Raw genomic sequence first — 23481 nt, forward strand, 5'->3', positions numbered from 1 at the left:
ATTTATTTTTCTTTTCATTAAATATAAGTGTCCTTGGGTCATGTCCGATATGTAATCATATTGCTGTTATAAATAAGAATGATAATCTACAATGGATCTGGGTACAGGATCTCCCACCTCGGCAGGTGGGAGTGAGGTTGGCAGTTGCTAGGCCCTGGCCCTCACAGCTTATTGTGCCACGAGTTAATCTAGAAAACAGCAGAAAATCGACATGAAAAAACATATGGTAAGCAAAGGAAACATTATCTGTTTTGTAGATAATCATCCATTTAATTCCCTTGATGTGATTTCACTCTTGAATGAAAATATCTTGGACCATTTTAAACATGTATTAACAAAATTTTGATTTGTACAGTCTGTTTATCTTCAAGTTAATTCATTTTTACATATTATTTTCCTGTAGTTTATGGTTATTACAAGTATAAGAAAACAGTTTTTCGTTGTAACATTTCAGGGCCGTCTCTCTTTTCCCCAACTATGAATAAAAAATAATGTGATAAAATTATTATTTTTATCTGAAATAAAAATAAAACAGACGGCTTCTTTTCACAGTTAAGTTGCTATATTACAACAATGTAACATTGACAACATCCATTATATAATGGATTCTTTTTGTTTAAAAAAATTGCTAATCATTGTTATAACTGTATCTTTAGTCAAAATGAAAATAAATGTCTGATGAAGGAAGCATGTGTTCTCCTGATACGTCACAACGAAAAACTGTTTTCTTATGCTTGTAATAACCATAAACTACAGGAAAATAAGTCTACAATGCAAGCAATGTGTACATACAAGAAAAAACATTTTTACATATTTACATCAATCTTCTACTTTTTTAGGTTAATCATGATAATGAAAATGATTAATTGAAATACATTAAATAAATATACAAGAGAATGCCCTTGCACCAGCTGTGGTGTCCGCCTAGATACACAGTATTGACCATTCCGATTGGTATTCTGGAAGATGCGCATTCACGGAGAAAGATCTTATAATGTCAACACAAATGATGTATAATCCAAGCAAGAACGCACAAATCACAAAAAATCCTGCTTCGTTCTCGCGTTTCATGAAACTAGGAGGGTACTATCATTATTAATGCAAACGACAAAGAAGCAAAGAGCCCTTATACAAGGGACCGAACGGGAATGTCCAAAGGACGCCGTTAAGTATGCATATCACAATTGGTTTTGCGATTAACTAATCTGAATCCCCTTTCAAAATACAATTCCTCCCGCTTTGTTGTTCTTATTCTCCTTGTTTATGCTTGTTACTGGCCGTGACTCAATTGTGCATGCTTGCATTAAGTGTACACAGTAAGCATTTCATTTACTTAAACAAGAGTAATCATATATGCACGGCAATAATTACCCTAATACCTAACCTGCACTACACTATGCTCTACAAATACGGAACCTTGGTATCGCATTTTTATTTATATTTCCAGGTTTAGTCACAGTTACCAGGTGGTTTCTTCAATAACGTAAACAGTTGTTTTAATTTTAATAACACAACCTATTTATTGCAAGCATTTTACGTGAAACAACCAACATTTTTTACTTTAAAAAACTCGATCAACGGGTTGCACAAATTTTTAATTATTCAAAATGCACAATCTTCAATAAACATTTGCATCAACAATCACTATTTTTTTTTTAACGTAATCATGCTCGCGCAGCAAGCGTAATTATTCATAATCAACAAGAAACAAAAGCTTTAGTGCGCAGCACTACTCAACAGGTAGTTTGAATAAAAACATGCATCTAATATTCAATATGTTAATCCAAATTTATAGTTTTTAATCTTTGCAAAAATTAACAATCTTCATATCAACTCGTTTCTCTCTTTTCACACTACTCACTTAATAACTAAATCCTTTCTATTATCATATTTAATACTGATGATGCTGCAGGAAAAATTGATCAAAATCAACAACTACTAGGGTTAATTTAGGAACAGCTGATTTGCATGCTGATAAACGTATTTCTAAATTTTCTCCTTTTTATGTAACTTTTTCCTGAACGTGAACAAATTTCATACGTATGTTTCACTCACAAAACGAGTTCAATATTTGGCTTTCTTAAGAATGTGCAAATGCAGAGAAAGTCAAAAATGGTCACAAAATTTTCGTACATACGTTAATTGATAAAGCAGTATTAGTTTCCTACTCTATTGTTTTGTTTAAAGGTTCAGTTTCAAAATGATTGTTCACAAATTATTAATAGAAAGAGCCACATTGTTTTTAATTGAGGCCTAAGATCATTAACGGTAGCTACGATACCATATACAAGGTCACATGCATCGTAAGAATTGGGTCAGTCAAAAATTCAATAATTTTTAAACGAGGAAAAATGGCCAAAAGTTCTTGTAACTTCACTTGCGATTATGAGTCTTGCAACACACCAAGGTTCTAGTAATTAACAAAAATGCACTTATATTACCCCTTTTTCAGATTTACAAAGCCCTTAGTACATGGTCCTTTGTGGGCAAGTTGCACTGCACTGTCTTTGTGACAGTCTTTCAATCACTAATCACCTGAATTAGTCAAATGGGACAGAAAAATGGGAAAATATAAACATTCAAATTCAAAACCAATTCCCAGAGAAAACTCCAGTTACCAGCCATCAGTAAGAAACATTCTATATATCCAGAAATATCATGCACTACTCCTGTCAAGGAGGTGGTCAGCTGATATTGAATACTTTTGACAGAAGAAAGTTAAATTTTGTTTAAATTGTTGTTTTAAGTCAACTTTATGCACAGATAGGCTAATTGGGACTGAACCTACAGTTTAAAGTGGAATCCGAACCACTGTACAATGTGCCTCCACCAGATATCAAACCTTGGACCCCTTGATGACAAGGCTTACCACTCTGCCATGCATGCAGACAATCATAGATACTTGAACTATGAAGGGGGAGAGGGGGCGTTTTGTAGGCCCTGCTACACCTCTCTTGAAGGTAGTGTTCACCACTGTCAGTCATGGTAATTGGTTGTCTCATATGATAGAGACCTTAGCATGACTTCCTTTGGCTAAAATCTCAATACCACTGGGTGGGGGAATGAACAATTGAACATTCACACAATTTCCTTCAACTAATAATATTCAAAATTTGTAAATATAACTATCCATTTCTAGTTACATTTTTTTTATAATTATATTTATTAAATTTAAACATTTTTATATTTTTTCCCCACCAGTTCAAATAAGTAGCCACAAATTAAAATCAATATTGCTCTCTCCCTGTCATCATCATAAAATTGAAAATTAAATACTCTTATGTAGGTCAGAGTACAACATTTATATTAAGACTTTAAGCGTTAATGACAATTTAGAAGAACAATTATTGAAATTGTGTGTACGTAAACAAAACTTATGTTTAATTTTCTTAATAATATAATTACTTTCTAGGCATGGAAGTAAAACCTTGTAATGGAGAAACTCCACTTATTGACCCAGATGCAGGCGAAGAGTATGACTGTGGAAGCGGACCACATCGGCAAGATTGTCCATCTGGGAGTTACTGTCATCAAACACCATCATTTGCTAAATGTTGCAAAAAAGGTAACTTTGAAAGAATTTACTTTCTGAGAAACACAGGTTTTCATAATTTTGTGATTAGTATATGTTGAGGTATTAATATTTAACTTTTTAAAGTCCAGAGTAAAACTCAAAATCTTCTCAAGTCAATTTTCATAGTTTTTTTATGTAACAAAATTGCATTTTTCTTTCAAAATACTGTAAATTATAACTAGATGGCATCTATGGACAGATATGTAACTTCAATAGTAAGGCAAATGGACATGATGAAACAAATATCGAGGTTAATATAGATTAATTATAATTTGTACTTGAATCAATCCATTGCTTCTCTACACATTTTACATATATTTTGACAAAGAAGATGAGGCATACACAATCTTTTTTCAAGGATCCCCGATGACATTTTTGTTTTTCTGCCATCATAAGAGAACATCATCACAAATATTTGAGGAAATTATTTATATGTGCTGAAATTTTACTTTGGACTTTAAAATTATAACAATACAGCTACAACGCATTGTGTAAAATCACATTATGTATTAAGTTTGCTATCAATTTGCTATAGAACTAACAGTTATAATTTAGTTATTAATTGAAACTCTGTTTGCCATTAACCTCATGAAGTTATTTTGATAATGTATTTTAATGGTCACTTGCCACAGGTGAAAACATGTGTGTGCAAACTTGATAATACACATTAGTAAATAAAATAAGTTTCTATCATAAGTTCATAGTGTAAAAACTAAATGCAGAAGTTGTGTTATGCATTAATCTAAAGTTCATTATGACCTTTGCACACTTTTTTTAGCATGTGCAAAATTACTTATCCTATTAACTTTTTACTGCTAGTTTTCCATGATAACGGCAATACATTTTGAATTAGTTTGTATTCTAAACTATCAAGACACTTCAAAGTTGCTATTAGCTGAATAAGATATTGTATTTGTACTTGTGATATTGTTTTATTTTTAGAAAATTGATAAGGCCATATTTTTTCTATGTATTTACACATTGTTTTTATTCACATGGAAATTTCAAGTATTGTGCAAAATACTTTTTATAGTTTATTTTATATAGTTTTATTTCTGATATAATGCATAAGGTGGTGTTCCTAAAGTAGTCCAGAAGAGAAGATTTGCAATTTTTAACAGATAATCCTTTTTATACAGGAGGAAAGCTCATAAAAATGCCCAAATCTAGTTCCAAATATGTATGCCTAGATATAGTAACTTTATATAATCTTTTAAAACCATGTTGCAGTTAGATCCTAGTAATCTGAAAGCATTCGCCCTTTACTATGAAAGGAAATAGTAAACAGAATTGACTGTGAATGTAACTAATTAACTTAGAGTACTTTTATAGTATGTCGATTCTTCCGGCAATCATGAACTGCATTTTTAATGCAGTGTGACTTATCCAAATTTTGGATGATTACATTTCTTCATTTCAGATTGTAAATCAGAAAGGAGAATAAGTTAAGGCATTTCCTTCTATCTCTTCTGAAACCATTTCTTGCCCTTTTAACAGTACCATGTATTTGCTTTTGAAATTATAAGGTACACACCAAATACATGCACGAAACACAAAATCCACACACGAACACAAAATCTCTAAACAAACTACTAAATAGTCAATCTACTATCATGTGTGTGAATGGCCTTGGGTAGAGAGAGCGTAACTAAAATGTTCAGCACAAATGATGGAAAAGTTGTTTTTCTTTCTTCTTTCTTCCTTTCATTCTTGTTCATGGAGGAGATCGAGCAGGTGAGAGAATGAGACATTACTAATATTGTTTTCTCAAAAAGATGAAGTATTTACAGCTTCCTAGCTGACTAGTTTTGTGTGATAGGCTTGTCTGTTGTATGAGTGTTTGAATGTGGTTTTGTTAATTTTGTTCTTTAGAATTTCTAAAATTTCCTAAACAGAAACTAGTGTAGAGGATAATAAATGAGGTATATTTTCATTATTATTAATTTCCAAACTTATACTTTTATGTTACATGTATGATGTACTCACTGCCTTATAGCAATGCCAATATAATATATTCGTCAACTAACTATTATCCTCCCTTCTGTCACATTGCCCATATATGATGAATAACTTTTTGATAAAGATTTAATGTATGCTTAAACTTCAAATAATTGAATGCATTTTAGTCTCAACAATTAGCAGACAAAGACAACCTTTAGTACTTGGTCCAGTACATATTTATTTAATTTATAATTATACATCTGGGATAGTGCTCAGAGTTGGAGGAGGGGTGTGTGTCAGGTGCTATGTGCTGTGCCCTTAGATAACACTTAACGGACTGGCCTGGAAATATTGTGTTTTTTTTCTGCTATTCAAAAGAGCATAGAAAATATGTTTGTAAGTTTCTGAAATCTACAGGACATTCTTTTTCATTATATTTATTTATATATATATGGTGTCATTTTAATGGCACTCATGGACCACAGATTTGTATAGAGGACATCAAAACAAACAACTTTTATCAGTAACATTTTTCTTGTTGGTGCGTTGATTCGACGCTACAGCTGTTCAAAAAAGACTGTTTTGCCCACCTGGATGCTTTACTCCTTGCACGGTCCGAGGTTTGCTCTTTGTTTACAAAACAGAACATTTCCGAGAGGTGGCATTGCAATCAAACAGATCATTTCCGAGAGGTGGTACGGCTTGTACCTACACATTTGCACACATTATTAGCATTTTAACAAGTAGGACGACTTTTATAAACAATGAAGTCAGTGGCAGCTTGTAATCACACATTCGTGATTATCTCGAAAACGGCTTGTTTGCAGCCCCATATTTACTGAGACTTTCTTGCTTCTATTATTGTGAACTTTCACCTGTCTCAAAAGTATTAGCGCAAACTGACACATGTAAAAATACACAATAATAGAAGCAAGAAAGTCTCAGTAAACAAACGAGCCATTTTACCTTCTTTGATTTTTATATATATATATATAAAGTGAGGGATGGGCATTACTGGGTGGCCTTGTTCAAGCCAGGTGGAGTGGTTGCACTCATGGCCGATATAATGGATAAAAGCAAGGGGGGCCAAAAGGTCTAAGTGAAAACCAAAGAAGTTAAAAGGAAACACTCACCAGACAGTAGAAAAATTCAAAATTTTCGCTAATTTCATAGCATCATCGGTGTGAGGAGAAAGAGACGGAACCGGAAGTTGGGGCACTGCAGAGTTGCCAGGTCCCCATCGAAGAAGAAGCGGTGCGTAGAATGAAAAAATCACTGTTTCGTCACCAGGCTCGTCGTAAACTGTGAGTGTGTGGGATGAGCTGGGAGAGAGGGCGGGAGGGATGGGATGGCTTGGGAGGGACGGTTGGTGAGGGATGGGCATTACTGGGTGGCCTTGTTCAAGCCAGGTGGAGTGGTTGCACTCATGGCCGATATATAGGCCCTCTCCCATCTTTTGCAAACAGAGGTGTTGGCTGGTTGGGGTAGGAGATGGATATTCGCTACCCGGAAGCAGTCGTTGAAACTGATGTTGTGGTGGTTGGTGTGGACGGCGACAGTGAAGTCCAGGTTGTGGGTGGAGGAGCGGTGGTTATTGATGCGGAGGTTGAGGGCTGTTGATGTTTCTCCCAGGTAAAAATCACCACAGATGTTGCAGGTGAGGATGTAGATAAGGTTTGAGACATGGCAGGTCCCTTTGGGATGGAGGGTAAATTTGCCAGTGGCCATGTGCACCTGGAGGGTGTGAGAAGTGATGAGGATGGGGCAGGTCTTGCACCTGGGAAGTGATACGATACACATGCACAACTGATGATGCAGTGTAAACACAGTCTGTCATTCATTCATAGTGTGAGTGCAAAGCAAAGTCTGAACAATGCCTCTTGCCCATCTTATTGGACAGTAGTTGTGGGATGGACTATGCCCATCGCATGCCTGGAATGTATTAAGTATTTTTTCTTAAAGCATTCCCCAGGAAGGATAATGTGCGTAGGTATCCTACCCATCTACCATGTTGTCTCCATGTTGATCCTTAGAAGCATCCTCCCACCTATTCCCAAACTCGATCAAGCTTCTCGCCGGTTAGGAGTTTCCAATTTGAGTACTGCTCCGGGAAACACATCTGATTACTATTTACCATAAACAAACCACTTGAGTTAAATATGCAATATAATTATTTTGTAGGTCAATTTCTGAAAAAAAAAAAAAAAATCTCTCAACGTCAACTTTGGTTTCAAGTCATTGTAACAAGTGTAATTGCATTTATTCAAACGTCTTTAATTTAATTTGTCATCTACACACTGCAAAGGTGTTATTTATAACAAGGAGCAATTAGATTGGCTGTTAATACTTTCGTTTTTATATATGAGGTATAGTAACTCTGTCACCTTGTAATTAAGGGATCCTGGTTCGATCCTCGTGGAGGTACATTGCACAGTAGTTCAGATTCCACTTCAAACTTAATTCAGTCCGAACAGAACATAAAGTGGACTTAATACAAACTTTGACTTTTTCCTAACTCTCTGACAGCAACTCAAATCAGTCTCTGCCTGATATTTTAACTAACTTTCTGCTGCTTTAAATTGTTCAGGCTGCTTCCTTACTTGACTTACCAAGCAGGTGATAATTTATATTATATAATTTTATGTTTATAAATGTTTGTGTTTTTGTGTAATTGATATATTTTATGTTGAATGTATTATATTTGTTTGGTTGATTGAACAAAGCAATAAGAGAATAACAGCAACTACATTTCTGTAGTTTTTGGAACTAGATTTGGTACTTTTAAGTTTCTTATCCTAATTACAACAGATTTCTTTTCACAGCATCAGTAAGTTAAAAATATTTTGAAGTGCATAGTGATATGGATAAAAACATTCAACGTCATGCAATAAAAATGTCTAAATGTTAGAGGTGTCATTGGAATATTTTGTTTCGGTTGGCACAAGAGTGAACGTTATTAAGTGCATTGTTTTTCTGACCATTGATGAGAAATATGTTGTAACATACTATGAACATACTGCCTATTTATTTTCATTGTCTGCAACATATGTAGTCTTTGAATATGTAGAATGTTGGGATGCATCTATTGCATGAAAAACAATACTCCGATGCTAGAGTGCACGTCAAATCTCCTGCATATGGCCTTGAACGGTTGAACAGCACCAGCGAATCACAGACGTGTGGCGTTGCCTAGTTCAGAACCTGTTTCACCTCGCTACTAAATCGTGTTCCTGGCGCTCGGATATAAATAGATTATTTCAAGTGTCAGTAGTTCAACAGATGGAAAGATAATGAATTTGCGAGTATGTACGAAAAAGAAGCGTGATTGTAGCTTATACCGTTCCCTCTGTAGAAGCAATGTTATTATAAACGTATTTGCATTGTATCGTTTTTGCTCTCCCTTCGTTTCTGTTGCATTCCGAAACTTTCCGATTAGCGAAGGGACAGGACACGTTTGTTCCCAGTGATGGTAGAAGAAGAAGTTGACGAAGAGGATACCATCACTGTTCGTTTTTTCCATGTGTTTACTGTGTGTGTGTGCAGCATGTCGTTGAGTAAAGTGGTAGTGGTAGCGAGAGAAGAGAGAAAAATACAGTGTTGTACGAAGCCAGGCACGACAGGTGATTTTTCAGGTGCACAATTTTTTTAAAAAAATTGTTCGAGTGAAGAACAGAGAAGTAAAATTGACTTTAAGAAGTGCCAGGCTCTAACAGCTCAAGCATGTGGTGTGAATCAAGCTACCGTTTCTTGGATATGTTCGGGGGCAAAACAATGTGCATCAGGGCCTGCTCCAATGTTTCAATCACCTAGAAAGCACATTAACATACCGAAAAGAACGACAAGTTAGATGACTTTGAAAAAGACGTAATTCGTAGAACCGTCTTTGAAATTTACGATTGTGGCGAATTGTCTACTGCCAAAAAGATAACGTACTCTTTACGGGACACAATTATGCAGTCGCTCTGGCATAACCAGGTATGTTCTTTTATCCCATTAAGTTTATTATATGTTATATTATCTAATGTTCCGTGCTCTCCGTGACAAGGCATTTCGCTCAACCACGCTGTCTCTTTTCCGTGTGAGATTTCGACATGGCACCGCTGCAGTGCGCTGCTATTGGCTATCGCCATATGCAAGAGATTTGACGTGCACTCTAGGTGACATGTTGTCCTAATGACTTCAAGATGGGGTTGAAAGCTCAAAAGTAATTTTATCTTCTTTGTTAATGTGTTGTTTGTGTGTTTCTGAGTGAGTAAAAAAATATGAAATCTCTAATTTCTGAAAAATGGTAACAGTAAATTGTATACAAAGTTTTGAAATCTACCTGGAATATAATATGGTATTGAGATAACACCAGTCCTTTCACAGGAGCAAGAAAGAAAATAATTTAAAACATATAATCGATTGTAAAGTGTTAGAAACATGATAAAGGTGTATCAAAGACTTAGAGTGTAAGTTAAAGCTTCAAAAACCAAGTTGTTTTCTGTCGCGTATCTGGATTTTTATAAATTATAATCTTCAACTTAAATTTTGTTATTATTATTGAAGCTATTCTAAAATTTCAAAGTACAAATCCAAATACTTGAAGAGGATTTTAATAATATTTTCAACAAACACATGTATTTACAATGATTCAAACTTAAAAACAAAATTCAATGTATTCATATATGTTGTTAATTGAATTGCTTATTTTTTATCACAGTCAAACTGTATACTAAACTAACATGTGAAATCTTGCATGTGTCTGTGTATGTAGATTCATACATTTTTATGAGATTTCTTTGTTTTACAACTTGAAACAGAACTGGAAAAGCAATATTATGAAAATGGTTTATGAAAATACTTTAGGCTGATTTTGATTATATCATATAAGTATTCCCACATAATGCTTTGTTTAAGTGTATATTGTGTTAAGTGTATATTTAAAACATATTTCTTCTGTTTTCTTTATTATTAGAAAGGAATGGGAAAATCTTCATTGTATCATGTTTCTGTTGTTTATGTTTTAAATCTTGAAGTATTGCACCAAGTAAGATATATAATCACCCAATCTCTGTTTGAAATTTTCAGATATGAAAGTTGTTGCAAGAAGTTGTGATGATTCTTGGTATGGATGCTGCCCAGATGGTAAAACAGCTGCGTTGGGTCCTGATGATGCAGGTTGCCCATCACACTGCAACTGTAACAAACTAGGTAATTAACAGTTATTAAATATGATAATTAATTATTGTATTTATGGTGCATTTAATTTTCAAAAATGATAAAGCAGTAATATATATATATATATATATATATATATATATATATATACAGGGTGTTTCTAAAGGTCGTTTACAACGCTTGGGAGGTGATTCCTCACACGAAAACAAGCAAAAAGTCTAAGTTCCATTTTTACGACTGAGGCTTCGTTTCCGAGATAGGAGCCTCGCAAAAGGTGACAAAGTGAACGTCACACCTGACTGGGACGAATACTATAACAGATAGAGAGGCGGTTCCAAGGGAATCATAAAGGAATCGTATGTGCTCAGTCCGGAAGTCACTATGAAAAGTTCACTGCACGCATGCGCAATGGAGTCCTCAAAGGAATTGGGGATTTCCAGCAAGAACAATACATGGAAAGGGTATGTAACGCAGCAAGAAGGACCGTGACAATGAGAAATGCGTTCAAGACAACACATCCCGACCTCAAACATCAAAACATGAGCACCGAACACAAAATCCGAAAACTTGAGCACGGTTGCATACCCCAGTTACACGCGAGGAATGAACGAATCATGTCATGTGGCATACGAGAGACACATTACTCCACCAGGAGGAGGGAAAGAAAAACACAATATCAGATGATTGCGACAACGTGTATTTTTACACGCGACAACTACGTAATATCCCCCCCCCCCCACACACACACACAACAAACAGCAAATGCTACAATGTCTTATGCACAGACAGTGCGTGTCACTGTACACCAACTGAAGATGTCACTTTCACCACACAAAGGGGGTGGGGAGCAATACCAAGAGTGTTCTCACTGAGATTTGCCGAGGGCAATAATCACAGACGGTTTTCAAAATGTCTGCCGTTTACTTCTACGCAGAGATGACAGCGACGAATCAAGGATTGTCGAGTACGAGCAAACAAGCCAGGTGTATCTGCTATAGTGGAGCCACAAGCAAAACAACCTGCGCAGACCCGCGACTCCTGTGCACCGTACTCCCGCGAGTAGAGGAGGGGGAGAGTGGACCATGCTTCCTTATGGCCCGAGGTGGAGGGAAGAAGGGAAAGCTCCGCGGGGACTTTTCGTCCCAAGGTTTTTTTCCTTGTGGTCGATCTGTACAGTCGCGGCGGCGACGTTGATGCGAGCAACGAGGTCCTCAGCTGATGTGACAGGTGTGTCGTATACGAGGGTTTTCATTTCTCCCCATAAGAAAAAATCGAGAGGGTTGAGATCTGGCAACCTCGGTGACCAAGGCACAGGCTCATCCCTACCAATGAACCTATTGCGAAACACATCATGCAGGAAATGTCGTACATTACGATCGAAATGAGCTGGTGCCCCATCTTGTTGGTACCACCTTTCTTGCCGCAGTGCCAAAGGTACGGTCTCCAACAGTTCAGGCAGAACCTGACTAAGAAATGCATGATACGTGCGACCATTCAGGCGAACAGGGAGAATGTATGGTCCAATTAAATGATCATGTACTATCCCGCACCACACATTCACTGAAAACCTGTGCTGGTGATGGGCCACAAAAAGTGCATGTGGGTTGTCAAAGTCCCATACATGACTGTTTCTCCTATTGAAGACATCCATCCTGGTGAAACTGGCTTCATCTGTCCACAATACGTTTGCCCCGAAGTGAGGGTTTGTGTCCAGCTGATGCAACAACCATTGGCAAAACTCCATACGAGGGCGAAAGTCACGAGGTAACAGTTCTTGTACTTTCTGCAGTTTAAAAGGGTGCATTCCTTCCTCTGACAACACTCGCCAAACATTCACATGAGACGTGTTTCGTGCCCGAGCGAGCACTCTCGTACTGGTGCCAGGATGTTCTGCGACCGATGTTAACACATCTTCTGTAAACTGATGTGTGCGGGGTCTTCCAACTTCTTGCCGCGGTGGTAACACTGACCCTGTTTTACGCAGTCGACTGTCCACTACCTGAAAGAAGGTGTGAGACGGTAAACGTCTATGTGGAAAGCGTTCTCCATAAAGACGCCTTGCCTTACGGTTATTACCACGTGCCTCCCCATACATGAGATGCATGTCTGCTAGCTGCTGGGTCGTATACGCAGCCATCTGTGTAATAGGGAGCTGGAACTGCAAAGTATCGTTTTTGTTTAACACTGGCACACTGCACAAATTGGTCGTATCACCGTACGAACACCACAGACCAATTGTAGCGATACTTGACTTGCCCACTCCACCACGTCAACTTCTTTCAATACAACACACTAGTACTCTTCAATGCGTATGACAACCTAGAGCGAACTGCTGATCATATCCCAGCACATGTAACACGACTGGAACGACTGCCGGAGAGAACCAACCCTTCGAGCTCCACTCGCGGGAACAGCAGTCATGAAAGTCAAACGTAGACTACGAGAGCCAGACTTGCCTGTGCAGCGCTTCCAAAACTGGTCTCTTTTACGTCACAATGATCGCGTGCGAACACTTTTGGTATTGCTCCCCACCCCCTTTGTGTGGTGAAAGTGACATCTTCAGTTGGTGTACAGTGACACGCACTGTCTGTGCATAAGACATTGTAGCATTTGCTGTTTGTTGTGTGTGTGTGTGGGGGGGGGGGGGATATTACGTAGTTGTCGCGTGTAAAAATACACGTTGTCGCAATCATCTGATATTGTGTTTTTCTTTCCCTCCTCCTGGTGGAGTAATGTGTCTCTCGTATGCCACATGACATGATTCGTTCATTCCTCGCGTGTAACTGGGGTATGCAACCGTGCTCAAGTTTTCGGATTTTGTGTTCGGTGCTCATGTTTTGATGTTTGAGGTCGGGATGTGTTGTCTTGAACGCATTTCTCATTGTCACGGTCCTTCTTGCTGCGTTACATACCCTTTCCATGTATTGTTCTTGCTGGAAATCCCCAATTCCTTTGAGGACTCCATTGCGCATGCGTGCAGTGAACTTTTCATAGTGACTTCCGGACTGAGCACATACGATTCCTTTATGATTCCCTTGGAACCGCCTCTCTATCTGTTATAGTATTCGTCCCAGTCAGGTGTGACGTTCACTTTGTCACCTTTTGCGAGGCTCCTATCTCGGAAACGAAGCCTCAGTCGTAAAAATGGAACTTAGACTTTTTGCTTGTTTTCGTGTGAGGAATCACCTCCCAAGCGTTGTAAACGACCTTTAGAAACACCCTGTATATATATATATATATATATAAGCAATATTGATGATCAGCACATATATGTTCAATTAAAACACCCACATATTACATATACTATTATAACAATGTATTTTTTATATACGCATGCACTAATTCAGTTTATATTCCTGTGAAGTAGGTAACTGAATTGGAAATTGGAAAGAAAACAATCTGATTAAAATTATTTTTAATAATTATATTTGAGCTCCTACCTTGCTAAAGTGTTAGCACACATGCCTTTTGTGGGCCTGGATTGTATCACTGCTTCAAAATTTCAGTGTTGACCAAGCATGATGAAGGCAATTCGGTAGCCATGGTGTATCACTCGCCAGCAGCCCCTGATTTTCACTTATAAAAATGAAACTATTGGTCATAATGTAATGAAATTTGCTTGGTGTATGAGAAGCATGGTGACGTCATTGGAGATGGCACCACAGTCTCTCTAGTCCTTGCGTGGCCATTCACGTGCATCTGGCAGATTCTGCCATTAAATGCTGATCATACGGACGTGTGCTTTCAGTCTGAGTTATTGTCCCTGCTGTTGTGGTGCACCTGATAGTGGTTCGTGTTTGGTTGAAAGTAGGGACGTGAATTCCCTGAATACCTGGCTTTGAGCTTCTGAGAATCCGTACACTGTATACGAAGCACACCTTCATGATGAAAAACTGGGAATGTGGTGGTGCTGTATTATTGGCTCTATCTTTTTCGATACAGAAGTGTATGTGGGAATCTTCAACAAGTGTGTAAATCAGTTGGATGACGAGGGAGTCCGTAATGGCTATTTTCACACTTACAAAGCCAACAACACTCACTGTGACGTCACCATGATTCTCATACACCAAGGTATGTCCGTAGCAAATTTCATTAAATTGTGGCCAATAGCAACAGGGGCCGAGAGCAAGTGAAACACCCTGTAGTAGATCCCAGTTTCAAAAGCTACAATACAGATGTGATGGGACTCGGTGCACTGCCCATACTTAACCCAGTGAAAACTCATTTGGCAGGTCCTGGTTCTCAAAGGGCTGTTGCACCACGGATTTTAGTTTCAGTAATAATCAGTGGCGCCTCATGCTACTTATTGTTATAAGGGCTGCATTCATAAAAATAATACCTTACCTTAACTATTTGAAGATGAACTCCATGCGGCAGTCTTTCATTTATACTTGTACGATTTACCATTCAGAACACTAGATTATATAACTTACTGCCAGAAAACAAATAACTTGGAATCGATTCGAAAACTTAAACTATCATACACTTACTGACAAGCGTAGTGGATGCGTTACATGGCCGGCCACTGTTTCTCTCGGTAATCACATATTTATGTGCGGTGGCCACGGTCATAGTGAGAGCTTTCTATTTGTACCACTTGGCAGTGCCAACGTATATTGGGCTGCATTGAATGCAGACTGCTTTTTAGCATTGACAAGGGCCTAGCAAGGACCGTGCACCAAGTGAATGTGAAAGCTCCACACAGCACAACGGGATGCAGTCAGATAGCGGAAGTATAAATATTTAATTTTTGCACTAATGGCAACAAAATATAATTTGTTTGGGGGAGCTGCAGTCCTGCTGCCCCCCTTCATTGGCCGCCACTAGTAATAATTATATTTACTTTTTCAATATCTCAACGAGCATTATTTCTTATTTATATTTCAAGTGGTGACATTTCACAAAGCCTGTCCGTAACATCAGACCCGATGGATTGTATGAAATAATAGCACTTGTAATACAAAACAATGTGCAGTTTAATATAATAAACAGTGAGCAAGATGTATTTTCAGAACAAGACCTTGCACTAATAATTACATTAGTTTATGTTTAAAACCATTTTAAATTTTCAGGTTCCTATTCTGATACATGTGATCCTGTAACGCAACAGTGTTCATGTAAACCAGGAGTTGGAGGTCTGAAGTGTGATCGGTGTGAACCAGGTTTCTGGGGACTTCCAAAAATCTCAGAGGGAAACCAAGGGTGCATACGTATGTATACATAATATTCACCTTTCTACATAACAATTTTTTTTTATGAATATTTCTTTTCACAAAGAAACACTGCAATTTTTGCTGTGATATTTCTTTTGCAGTGTTTCTCCATGTGTTAGGTTACATTTGATCGCTGAATTATGAAATATAGTAATTATATAACGTATGGAGCTTTGGAGCTGAAATTTTTATATAAACAATACCATGAAGAGCTAATATGGTATTGCATTTGTGCAAGATCAATGAAGAAGTTTCAAGTAGGATTTTGAAATACAGTAAATATTGACAGATTTTTGTGAGAATACAAGGACATTGTATTGCTAGTTTTTTGTAAATATCAAAAGCAGGGAAATTTGTTACAGTTTTTGGGACAAAGTGGTTGATTAACAACTAAAGGTTTACAATAAACCGCAAACTCTATTAATTTTATTATTAACAATTTTTCATCACTTCAAATGAGAAAAATGATGTCTTTCAAAACTTGCTATTTTCCTTTCTAAATTGAGGTATAATTTGGCAATTAGGTTTAATTCATTCAGAGCCAAATGGAGCCCAAGAATCAATTCAAACACTGATATGATATGAAGCATCATTTTCTTTCAGAAAATCTATTTTACATGTTAAATCATGTCTTCTTTTCAGCATGTGGGTGCTCTCTGTTTGGGTCTGTGAGGGACGATTGTGAGCAAATGACAGGAAGATGTGTCTGCAAACCTGGCATACAAGGACAAAAATGTACCATCTGTTCAGGCAGTAAAGTTCTAGGTCCTAATGGATGTGTAGCAGGTAGGAGAATTAACATTGTAAAAGTGTTATTTTGACAGGTAGATAAGAGATTAACTTTAACTTGCGGATAAAATAATATTTCCATTTTCACATTTTATTTATTACATCTATTACAGTACAGTAAAAATGTATTGATTCTTAAACCATAAAAGTAATTTCTTATAAGCAGTAATAATTAGGAAGAATTATGTGCTTTCTATTTAGAATGGTGGAATATTCAGAAAATAGTGAACAAAATGGATTGGATAAATTTTTGCCATATTTTTAATTAGAAAAGAAAATTTTATATTGTCATAAATCAATTGAGTGCTAGCTAATACTAACTGTTTATAATTATTTTCATGATGGATGCGGTAAACACATTTTAAAATTACTTACGTGAAATTTTGAAATTTCGTATCTGCTCCTGACGTCGTACCCTTAGTGAATGAAGACAGAGTCTTCAAAATTAATAGGATATAACCATTAAATTGTGCAATGAGGAAATATGAAATTTCAAATTTTCACGTAAGTAATCTTTATAATTAGTTTTTTTTTAAAAATAATAATAATTGTTTTAATATGATATTTATATAGGAAGTTAGCATGTAACTTACTTCCATTATTCTGCCAAGTGAAGGAATTTATTACACTGCATTATTAATGCATATCAACAGCAAAATTCTATTTTGGAATGACAAAAACATAACTTGCGTTTATTAAGAGTAAGAGAGCATGTCATTCAAATTGTTAATTAATTTTTTTTTTTGACAATCTTTCAGTTTTGTAAAATTGGCACACTGATATATCCATCAGAATAATGTACACCTGTTACTAATACGCATTACAACAAATATTCATATTTTTTAAAGTTCTGTGATCATATACAATGCAAGCTTTATCAATTTAACAAACCTTTAAGAAAAAAAAATGGCTAATGTTAATATGAATATTTTTTGTGTGGTTTGATTTTAAACATTTTCACTTGAAGTTTCAACTTCCTTTTGATGCATATCCAATTTTTTTTTTTTCTCGTAAAAGTACAAAACTAGTGAGAATAATAAAGGGGAGAATTTCATATTACAAAATATGTTGCTAGAACTAGTAAAGTAAAAAAATAAGTAAAGTGCTCCCCTGGGCTTTGCACCATGCCATGAAGGCGTATAGGGGGTGTGGGGTTATTGCTAGAACTAGAGCCAATAAAAATAGCAACAATATCATCGAGTGTCCATTTTTCTTTTTTTTCTGCAGCTGATGTAACTACTCCTGTGCCAACCACTTGCTTAGAGCTTACTTGCTATTTTGGCGCTACTTGTGAAGAGCATGATGGGTATGCTGAATGTGTCTGCAAGTCACGTTGTTCAGAAGATTCTAGCAAGATGCAGGTTAGCTTCATTTTATCTTCTTTTAAAAAAAAACATTTTAATATACTGAGTTATGCTTATGAAAGAAATATGAGCATATGTTAAGCAAAGGCATCCAGTTCTTTTTCAGAGTTGTGGAGTAACTGGTAACTCATTATTTTTTTGGCACTAGTGTATATTATTTTTTCTTTACTCATGTTAGTAACATGTTATTTTTTCTGTACTTGCATTAGCAATGTGTAACCAAAATTATATGAGTTATTGTAATAATACTTTTTTTACCTTGCGTTACCTTGATAAATTCAGAACCAAAGGTGTATTTAAATGTGGTGGACTTTTAAGTACAGGATGGTGCAAAAATAGGTTGACAATCTGTGCCTAATTGGTATATTATGTCATCTATCTACCTACTTTTTCACCACCCTGCATACTACGTATTATTATCTGCTTCCTTCTGAAACTGATTTTTCTTTTGAGCAGGCTGTTTGTGGAAACGACGGACAAACATATGGGTCAGAGTGTCAGTTGAAATTGTTTGCTTGCAGATATCAGAGAGATATTGTAGTTCATGCCTTAGGACCATGTAAAGGTATGTCAATTTCATTCATGCATACTCTGTAAAATCCATTATATTTTCTCAGTTTCTATTTGATTCATGTAAACTTGATTCAGTTGTTAGTAATTGATGAATTCAGTAAATCCCTCTAGGTTAGGAGAATAAACATATGTTGACACAAAGTATGGAAAAAAGCATGTAAAAGATATAAATATGCATTGAAAAAGTTGAATACAGAGGTGACATGGAGAGTAAGCTGAATTGGATTGGACCATAGTTTACTAAGAAGATGGCTGACCCTCCTACTTGCCAATTTGAAATGTAATTCAATTTCTTTATTTGCGGCTGTCTCTATGGAGTATTGGTAATGTTATCACCTTGTAATCAAGAGCTCTAGGGTTCAATACCCATTGGAGGCAGATAGTGGTTTGTATCCCACTTTAAACTGTAGGTCCAGTCCCAATTAGCCTATCTGTACGTAAAGTTGACTTAAGACAAAAACCCAAACAATTTTTGAGTTGCCGCAATTATATTCTTATATTTCTGCATAGAATAATCATCTGTGATTACAAAAAAAGAAAAGTTGTCTGTATTACACACAATATTTTTCCATGCCAAAGATGGACAGACTTTATTGCTTAAATAATACAAAAGTTAATAAATTTACCAGAATTGTTTAATATTTGAAATTGCACAAAGCAAAAAGCTTTTATTCAAACATTTGATTAGAAATTGCAGTTCAAAGAAAATTAGAAATAAAAATACTCTATTTTTTTAATGCAAAGATAAACAGAGTCCAAAATACTGGATGTGGACAGAAATAAATCATCAGACTGTAAATTATTGTTACGTTTATTTTTTGTTTTCTTCTTACTATTTTATTTGTTCACAATGATGATAGATTGTAAAAAGAAAGTTGAAAATATAGTTTGTTAGATGATTACAGTATACGGAACAAGTCAATTGAAAATTGAAAACACATGATAGAACACTGACTTAATAGGAATAGTTGGAAAACCTCGATACTGTGGACCAAGGTGGAGTGATTTAAATCAGGTGATTGTTTTGAAAAAAAATAACTGATTTACATCACTTTAAATAAATAAGAATTTTGTAGATATCAGAATCACTTTTGGTGAAAGTGCATTAATCTCGTAATCATTTAATTGTGTTTATTAGGCTCTAAGAAAGGAAAAGAAAGAAAACAAAGTGAAGTGTGTTTGTTTTGTCTCTGGGCTGAGATAGTGCATGCTTGCAGATGGTGTGGATGTCGGCATTTTAGACCTGTGATGTCCTGCTTATTTTTATGCACATATCTTTAGCATGCAGACAACTTTATTTATATTGCATAATGAGTACTAACCTGTATTATAAGAGGAGTTCCAAGTGGTGGCCAACTGCATTCACACATTCCTGGCGTGTTTTGATGAAATTTTGATTGACATATTTGTTCTGTTGCAAGTTGTTTTCTTGCCATTGTTAACCTGTCAGGATGCACACTGGGTAAAAAAAAGATACCCAGAATAAAATTGCTTCTTAGTCCAAATTTTAATTGTTTCAAAACATGTAAATAAGAATATCTTCAATGAATAACCTAATTTTATTAAGTTTGAACATTTTTATTTCTTACGCAAACATGAAGTTCAGATAAAAATGGAAAGAAAAGACTGTAAGAAGAATGTTTTCCGCCATGACATAAGGACACACGCTGGGTACAAAATATGCAGAAGAAAAATGACTTAAGTACAAATGTTAATTGTTTTAAATCATGTAATTTGTAATATCTTTCATTGATTAATATTGTATAATTTTAATTTTGGACATTTACATTAAATCACACAATTGATAATGATAAGAAAAAAGTAAGGAATACCAAACTGAAACGTATGACTGTGGGTTGGGGGAACTTTACCGAGGCAGCATTTATACGTCCCCACTGACAGGCGATCCAAGGTCTCGGAAGGGTTTACACTATTTGAAACTCATGTTGCAGGTGTAAATGTTCTTGCTTCTCAGTACAGTTCTGTTTGTTTTAGAGTGCAGTGTAATTTCTCTGTAATTTCAGTGTGTGTGTGTGTTTGTGCGCACTCGTATTTGTGTGTTAGTTCTCTGAAATTCTAGTCTGTGTTTAATAACCCTAAAAAATAAGAGTCTATAGAAACAATCCCAACACTATAGATGAACTGAAAAGACAGTATACAAACAGAACTTAAAAGAATTATGGAAGAGGAACTTTTGCGTGTCAATTAAAATTTCATCAAAAGATGCCAGGAATGTGTGAATGCAGTTGGCCACCACTTTTAACAACTCTTATAACAGAGGTTAGTACTCATTATTCAATATAAATATAATTGTCTGCATGCTAAATATATGTGCGTAAAAATAAGCGGGATGTCACTGGTCAAAAATGCCGGCATCCGTGCCGTCTGCAGGCATGTTCTATCTCTTGATTTAAAATTAAATAATTTTTATGGGCAAAAATAGCAACATTTTGTGTAGAATAATATACAAAATGTAGTGTAGTGTTAGAATAAGTGTAGTTTAAAAGCACTAGACAATGGATAATGTCAAATTAACATTGCGTGCTAACTTTTTCTTTCACTTTCAGAGGGCATGTTCCCAACCGAAACTCCACTTCGAAGATCAACAGCCCATCGATATATTACCGAACCAGAGGATGTGAGTTCCCCACTTTACAAATCAACGAGACACTTACTACCAGATCACCATGAAACAAACCTTGTATTGGGAAATTTGTATGGCTACAGGCCAACGCCTGCCACAGTACAAGTGAGGGCTCTCCTCGGAGACCTTTGCACATTTGATGCAGACTGTGGCGTAATCAACAGCCAGTGTGTTGGTGGAGCTTGTACTTGTCTCGATGGCTATGCTGAAACACCTGATCGTCAAGAGTGCCTTGGTAAGTTTCATCTTTATTTTGTGATGGATTAATGACATTTTTAGAAGAGAATTATGACTAGACCTAGGAGTTTAAGACACTGGTTTCCAAAGTGTGTGCCGCGGTGTCCTGGCTGGCTTACAGGGGCATCGCGAAATGTTCCAATGTTTTCACTGAACTGACACTTGCTTGTTAGTCTAAACATGGTTTTAGAATCGGACCATCGCATCAATCAAATATGTGCTTATTTAGTTCTTTTAGCACATAAAATGTTTTTGAATTTGAAATATGTGTTTATTTTTTAACTTAATGCAAGCTACCTAACCACACTAACTGAGTGTTGCAAGTGTTAGATAGGCCTGCATCTTGACTTGGGCACCATGGAAAAAATTTTGAAACACTAAGGGTGCTGTGAAACGAAAAAGTTTGGGAAACCCTGGTTTAAGACAAACATACTATATATCTTTTTCTTTACAAGGATATAGTTTTATATATTTGTGACTCATACAAAATTAGTATCTATTTTTTTTTATTTTTAAGCTAAAAATTCATTACATAGATATTTTACACTTCATGATTTTTATTTAACTCCGTACAAAAATCAACTTAAAATATTTTATTGTTCTGCTGTTGATGGCTGGAAATACTTTCACTGTTGTCCAAAAAAAGCATTGCTTTAGAAAAGTACAAGGGTGGAAGAGAGTTCCACAGCATATTCTTAGCATTCCTACAACTTTCATAGCATTATATAAAACTTTGTAGAAGAGTTTGCTTGGGAAGATAATTTTACTTCTTAAAGCCTATTATAGGTGTCTAAATCTTCGTTTCTTCTAGCCTAAAATTCCTAGGTCTAAGAATGACCTTGTCCTGTCTGCTATTACTACTATGTTCATTGAAGATGTATTGTTAGTTTAGACGTCAAGAGTGGGAGATCACTTTTACTTTTAAGTTAATTAATAATTTATTTTAAGTTCATACAATCTAGCATATACACAGATTTTCAAAGTGCATGAAGTGAATGTGATTTTCTTAAAGTATCCCAACCGTGAGAGACGTTTATACCTGTCTGACAATACCTTTAGAGCTCTGTTAGCAACTTGCAGTAAAAATATAAGTGGCATGACTGGCTATTTTGTATTTCAGCTAATACGCCTCCTATTAGACCTACAATTGAATTTCGAGCTTGTGCTTCATTCCCCTGTCTGCATGGTGGTACATGTCAGGATTTGCCAGATGAAAGTTTCAAGTGCTTGTGCGATACTGTGTGGAGTGGTCCTATCTGTTCAGAGCCAGCTGTGGAAAAAGGTTTGTATATTTTGTATATTTTGTACATTTTAATTATTGTTATCAATCTTTTGTAAGTTACTTTTTAAAAGTAAGAGTTATGGTTACTTTTTCTTTTTACTGCATTTGTGTAATAACGTAAAATTAACATTAATTTTTCTTAAAATTACAATGAACTCTTAGGTTTAAATATGGAAATATAGAGGAATGGAACTCCAAAATTCTGGTTTTCAGTTTTCATTAACCTTCTGCATCCCGAGTGTATCGATCGAGATCCTCTAGCATGCTTGTGGTTTTTACATTATAATGTCACTATTTTTGGCTGGATTTGTGATTTTCTTCTTTTACATTATTGTTAACACACATATTAAACAATTATGACTCTTGCATGTCTTGGCGTCGAACAAAAAAGGTGAGAAAATGGCAGCTTTTTTGGTGCGCTTTCCTCACAAAGTAAAAGGAATTCTGACAAACAAAGGCTGGATTTGTTAGCAATTCTTTTCTTCCACCACTGGGAACTAGACGGGTGAAAAGTTTGCTTCTGGGTACCCATGGTCACAAGGAATTTTCCCCGTGTCGCCACAAGTGGGGGAGAGGGGTTGAGGAAAACAGCACTATTACAAAGAAAAGTTGGGAAGCAAGATGAAAACAAGTCTTTGTTGCCAAGCACATTTTCTTCAAGTTGCTGCAATGTGATCTGCATTGTCTAAAAATAGAAAGGTGCT

At 36.0% G+C, this 23481-nt stretch overlaps 1 protein-coding gene across 5 annotated transcripts in view; it reads left to right on the plus strand.

Moving 5' to 3' along the window:
• LOC145978916 (agrin-like) overlaps positions 1–23481 on the plus strand; it is a 1115983-nt gene that overhangs the window by 1049583 nt on the left and 42919 nt on the right. For all 5 annotated transcript variants that reach the window (XM_083111886.1, XM_083111888.1, XM_083111890.1 and 2 more), the window contains 8 exons: positions 3413–3565; positions 10586–10708; positions 15748–15885; positions 16531–16674; positions 17905–18038; positions 18498–18606; positions 21182–21493; positions 22616–22777. In XM_083111886.1, the coding sequence (XP_082968012.1) occupies positions 3413–3565; positions 10586–10708; positions 15748–15885; positions 16531–16674; positions 17905–18038; positions 18498–18606; positions 21182–21493; positions 22616–22777 (1275 nt within the window). The remainder of the gene's footprint in view (positions 1–3412; positions 3566–10585; positions 10709–15747; positions 15886–16530; positions 16675–17904; positions 18039–18497; positions 18607–21181; positions 21494–22615; positions 22778–23481) is intronic.

Source organism: Lepisma saccharinum, chromosome 25 (assembly GCF_977018435.1).
Source record: "Lepisma saccharinum chromosome 25, izLepSacc3.1, whole genome shotgun sequence".
Lineage (NCBI taxonomy): Eukaryota > Metazoa > Arthropoda > Insecta > Zygentoma > Lepismatidae > Lepisma > Lepisma saccharinum.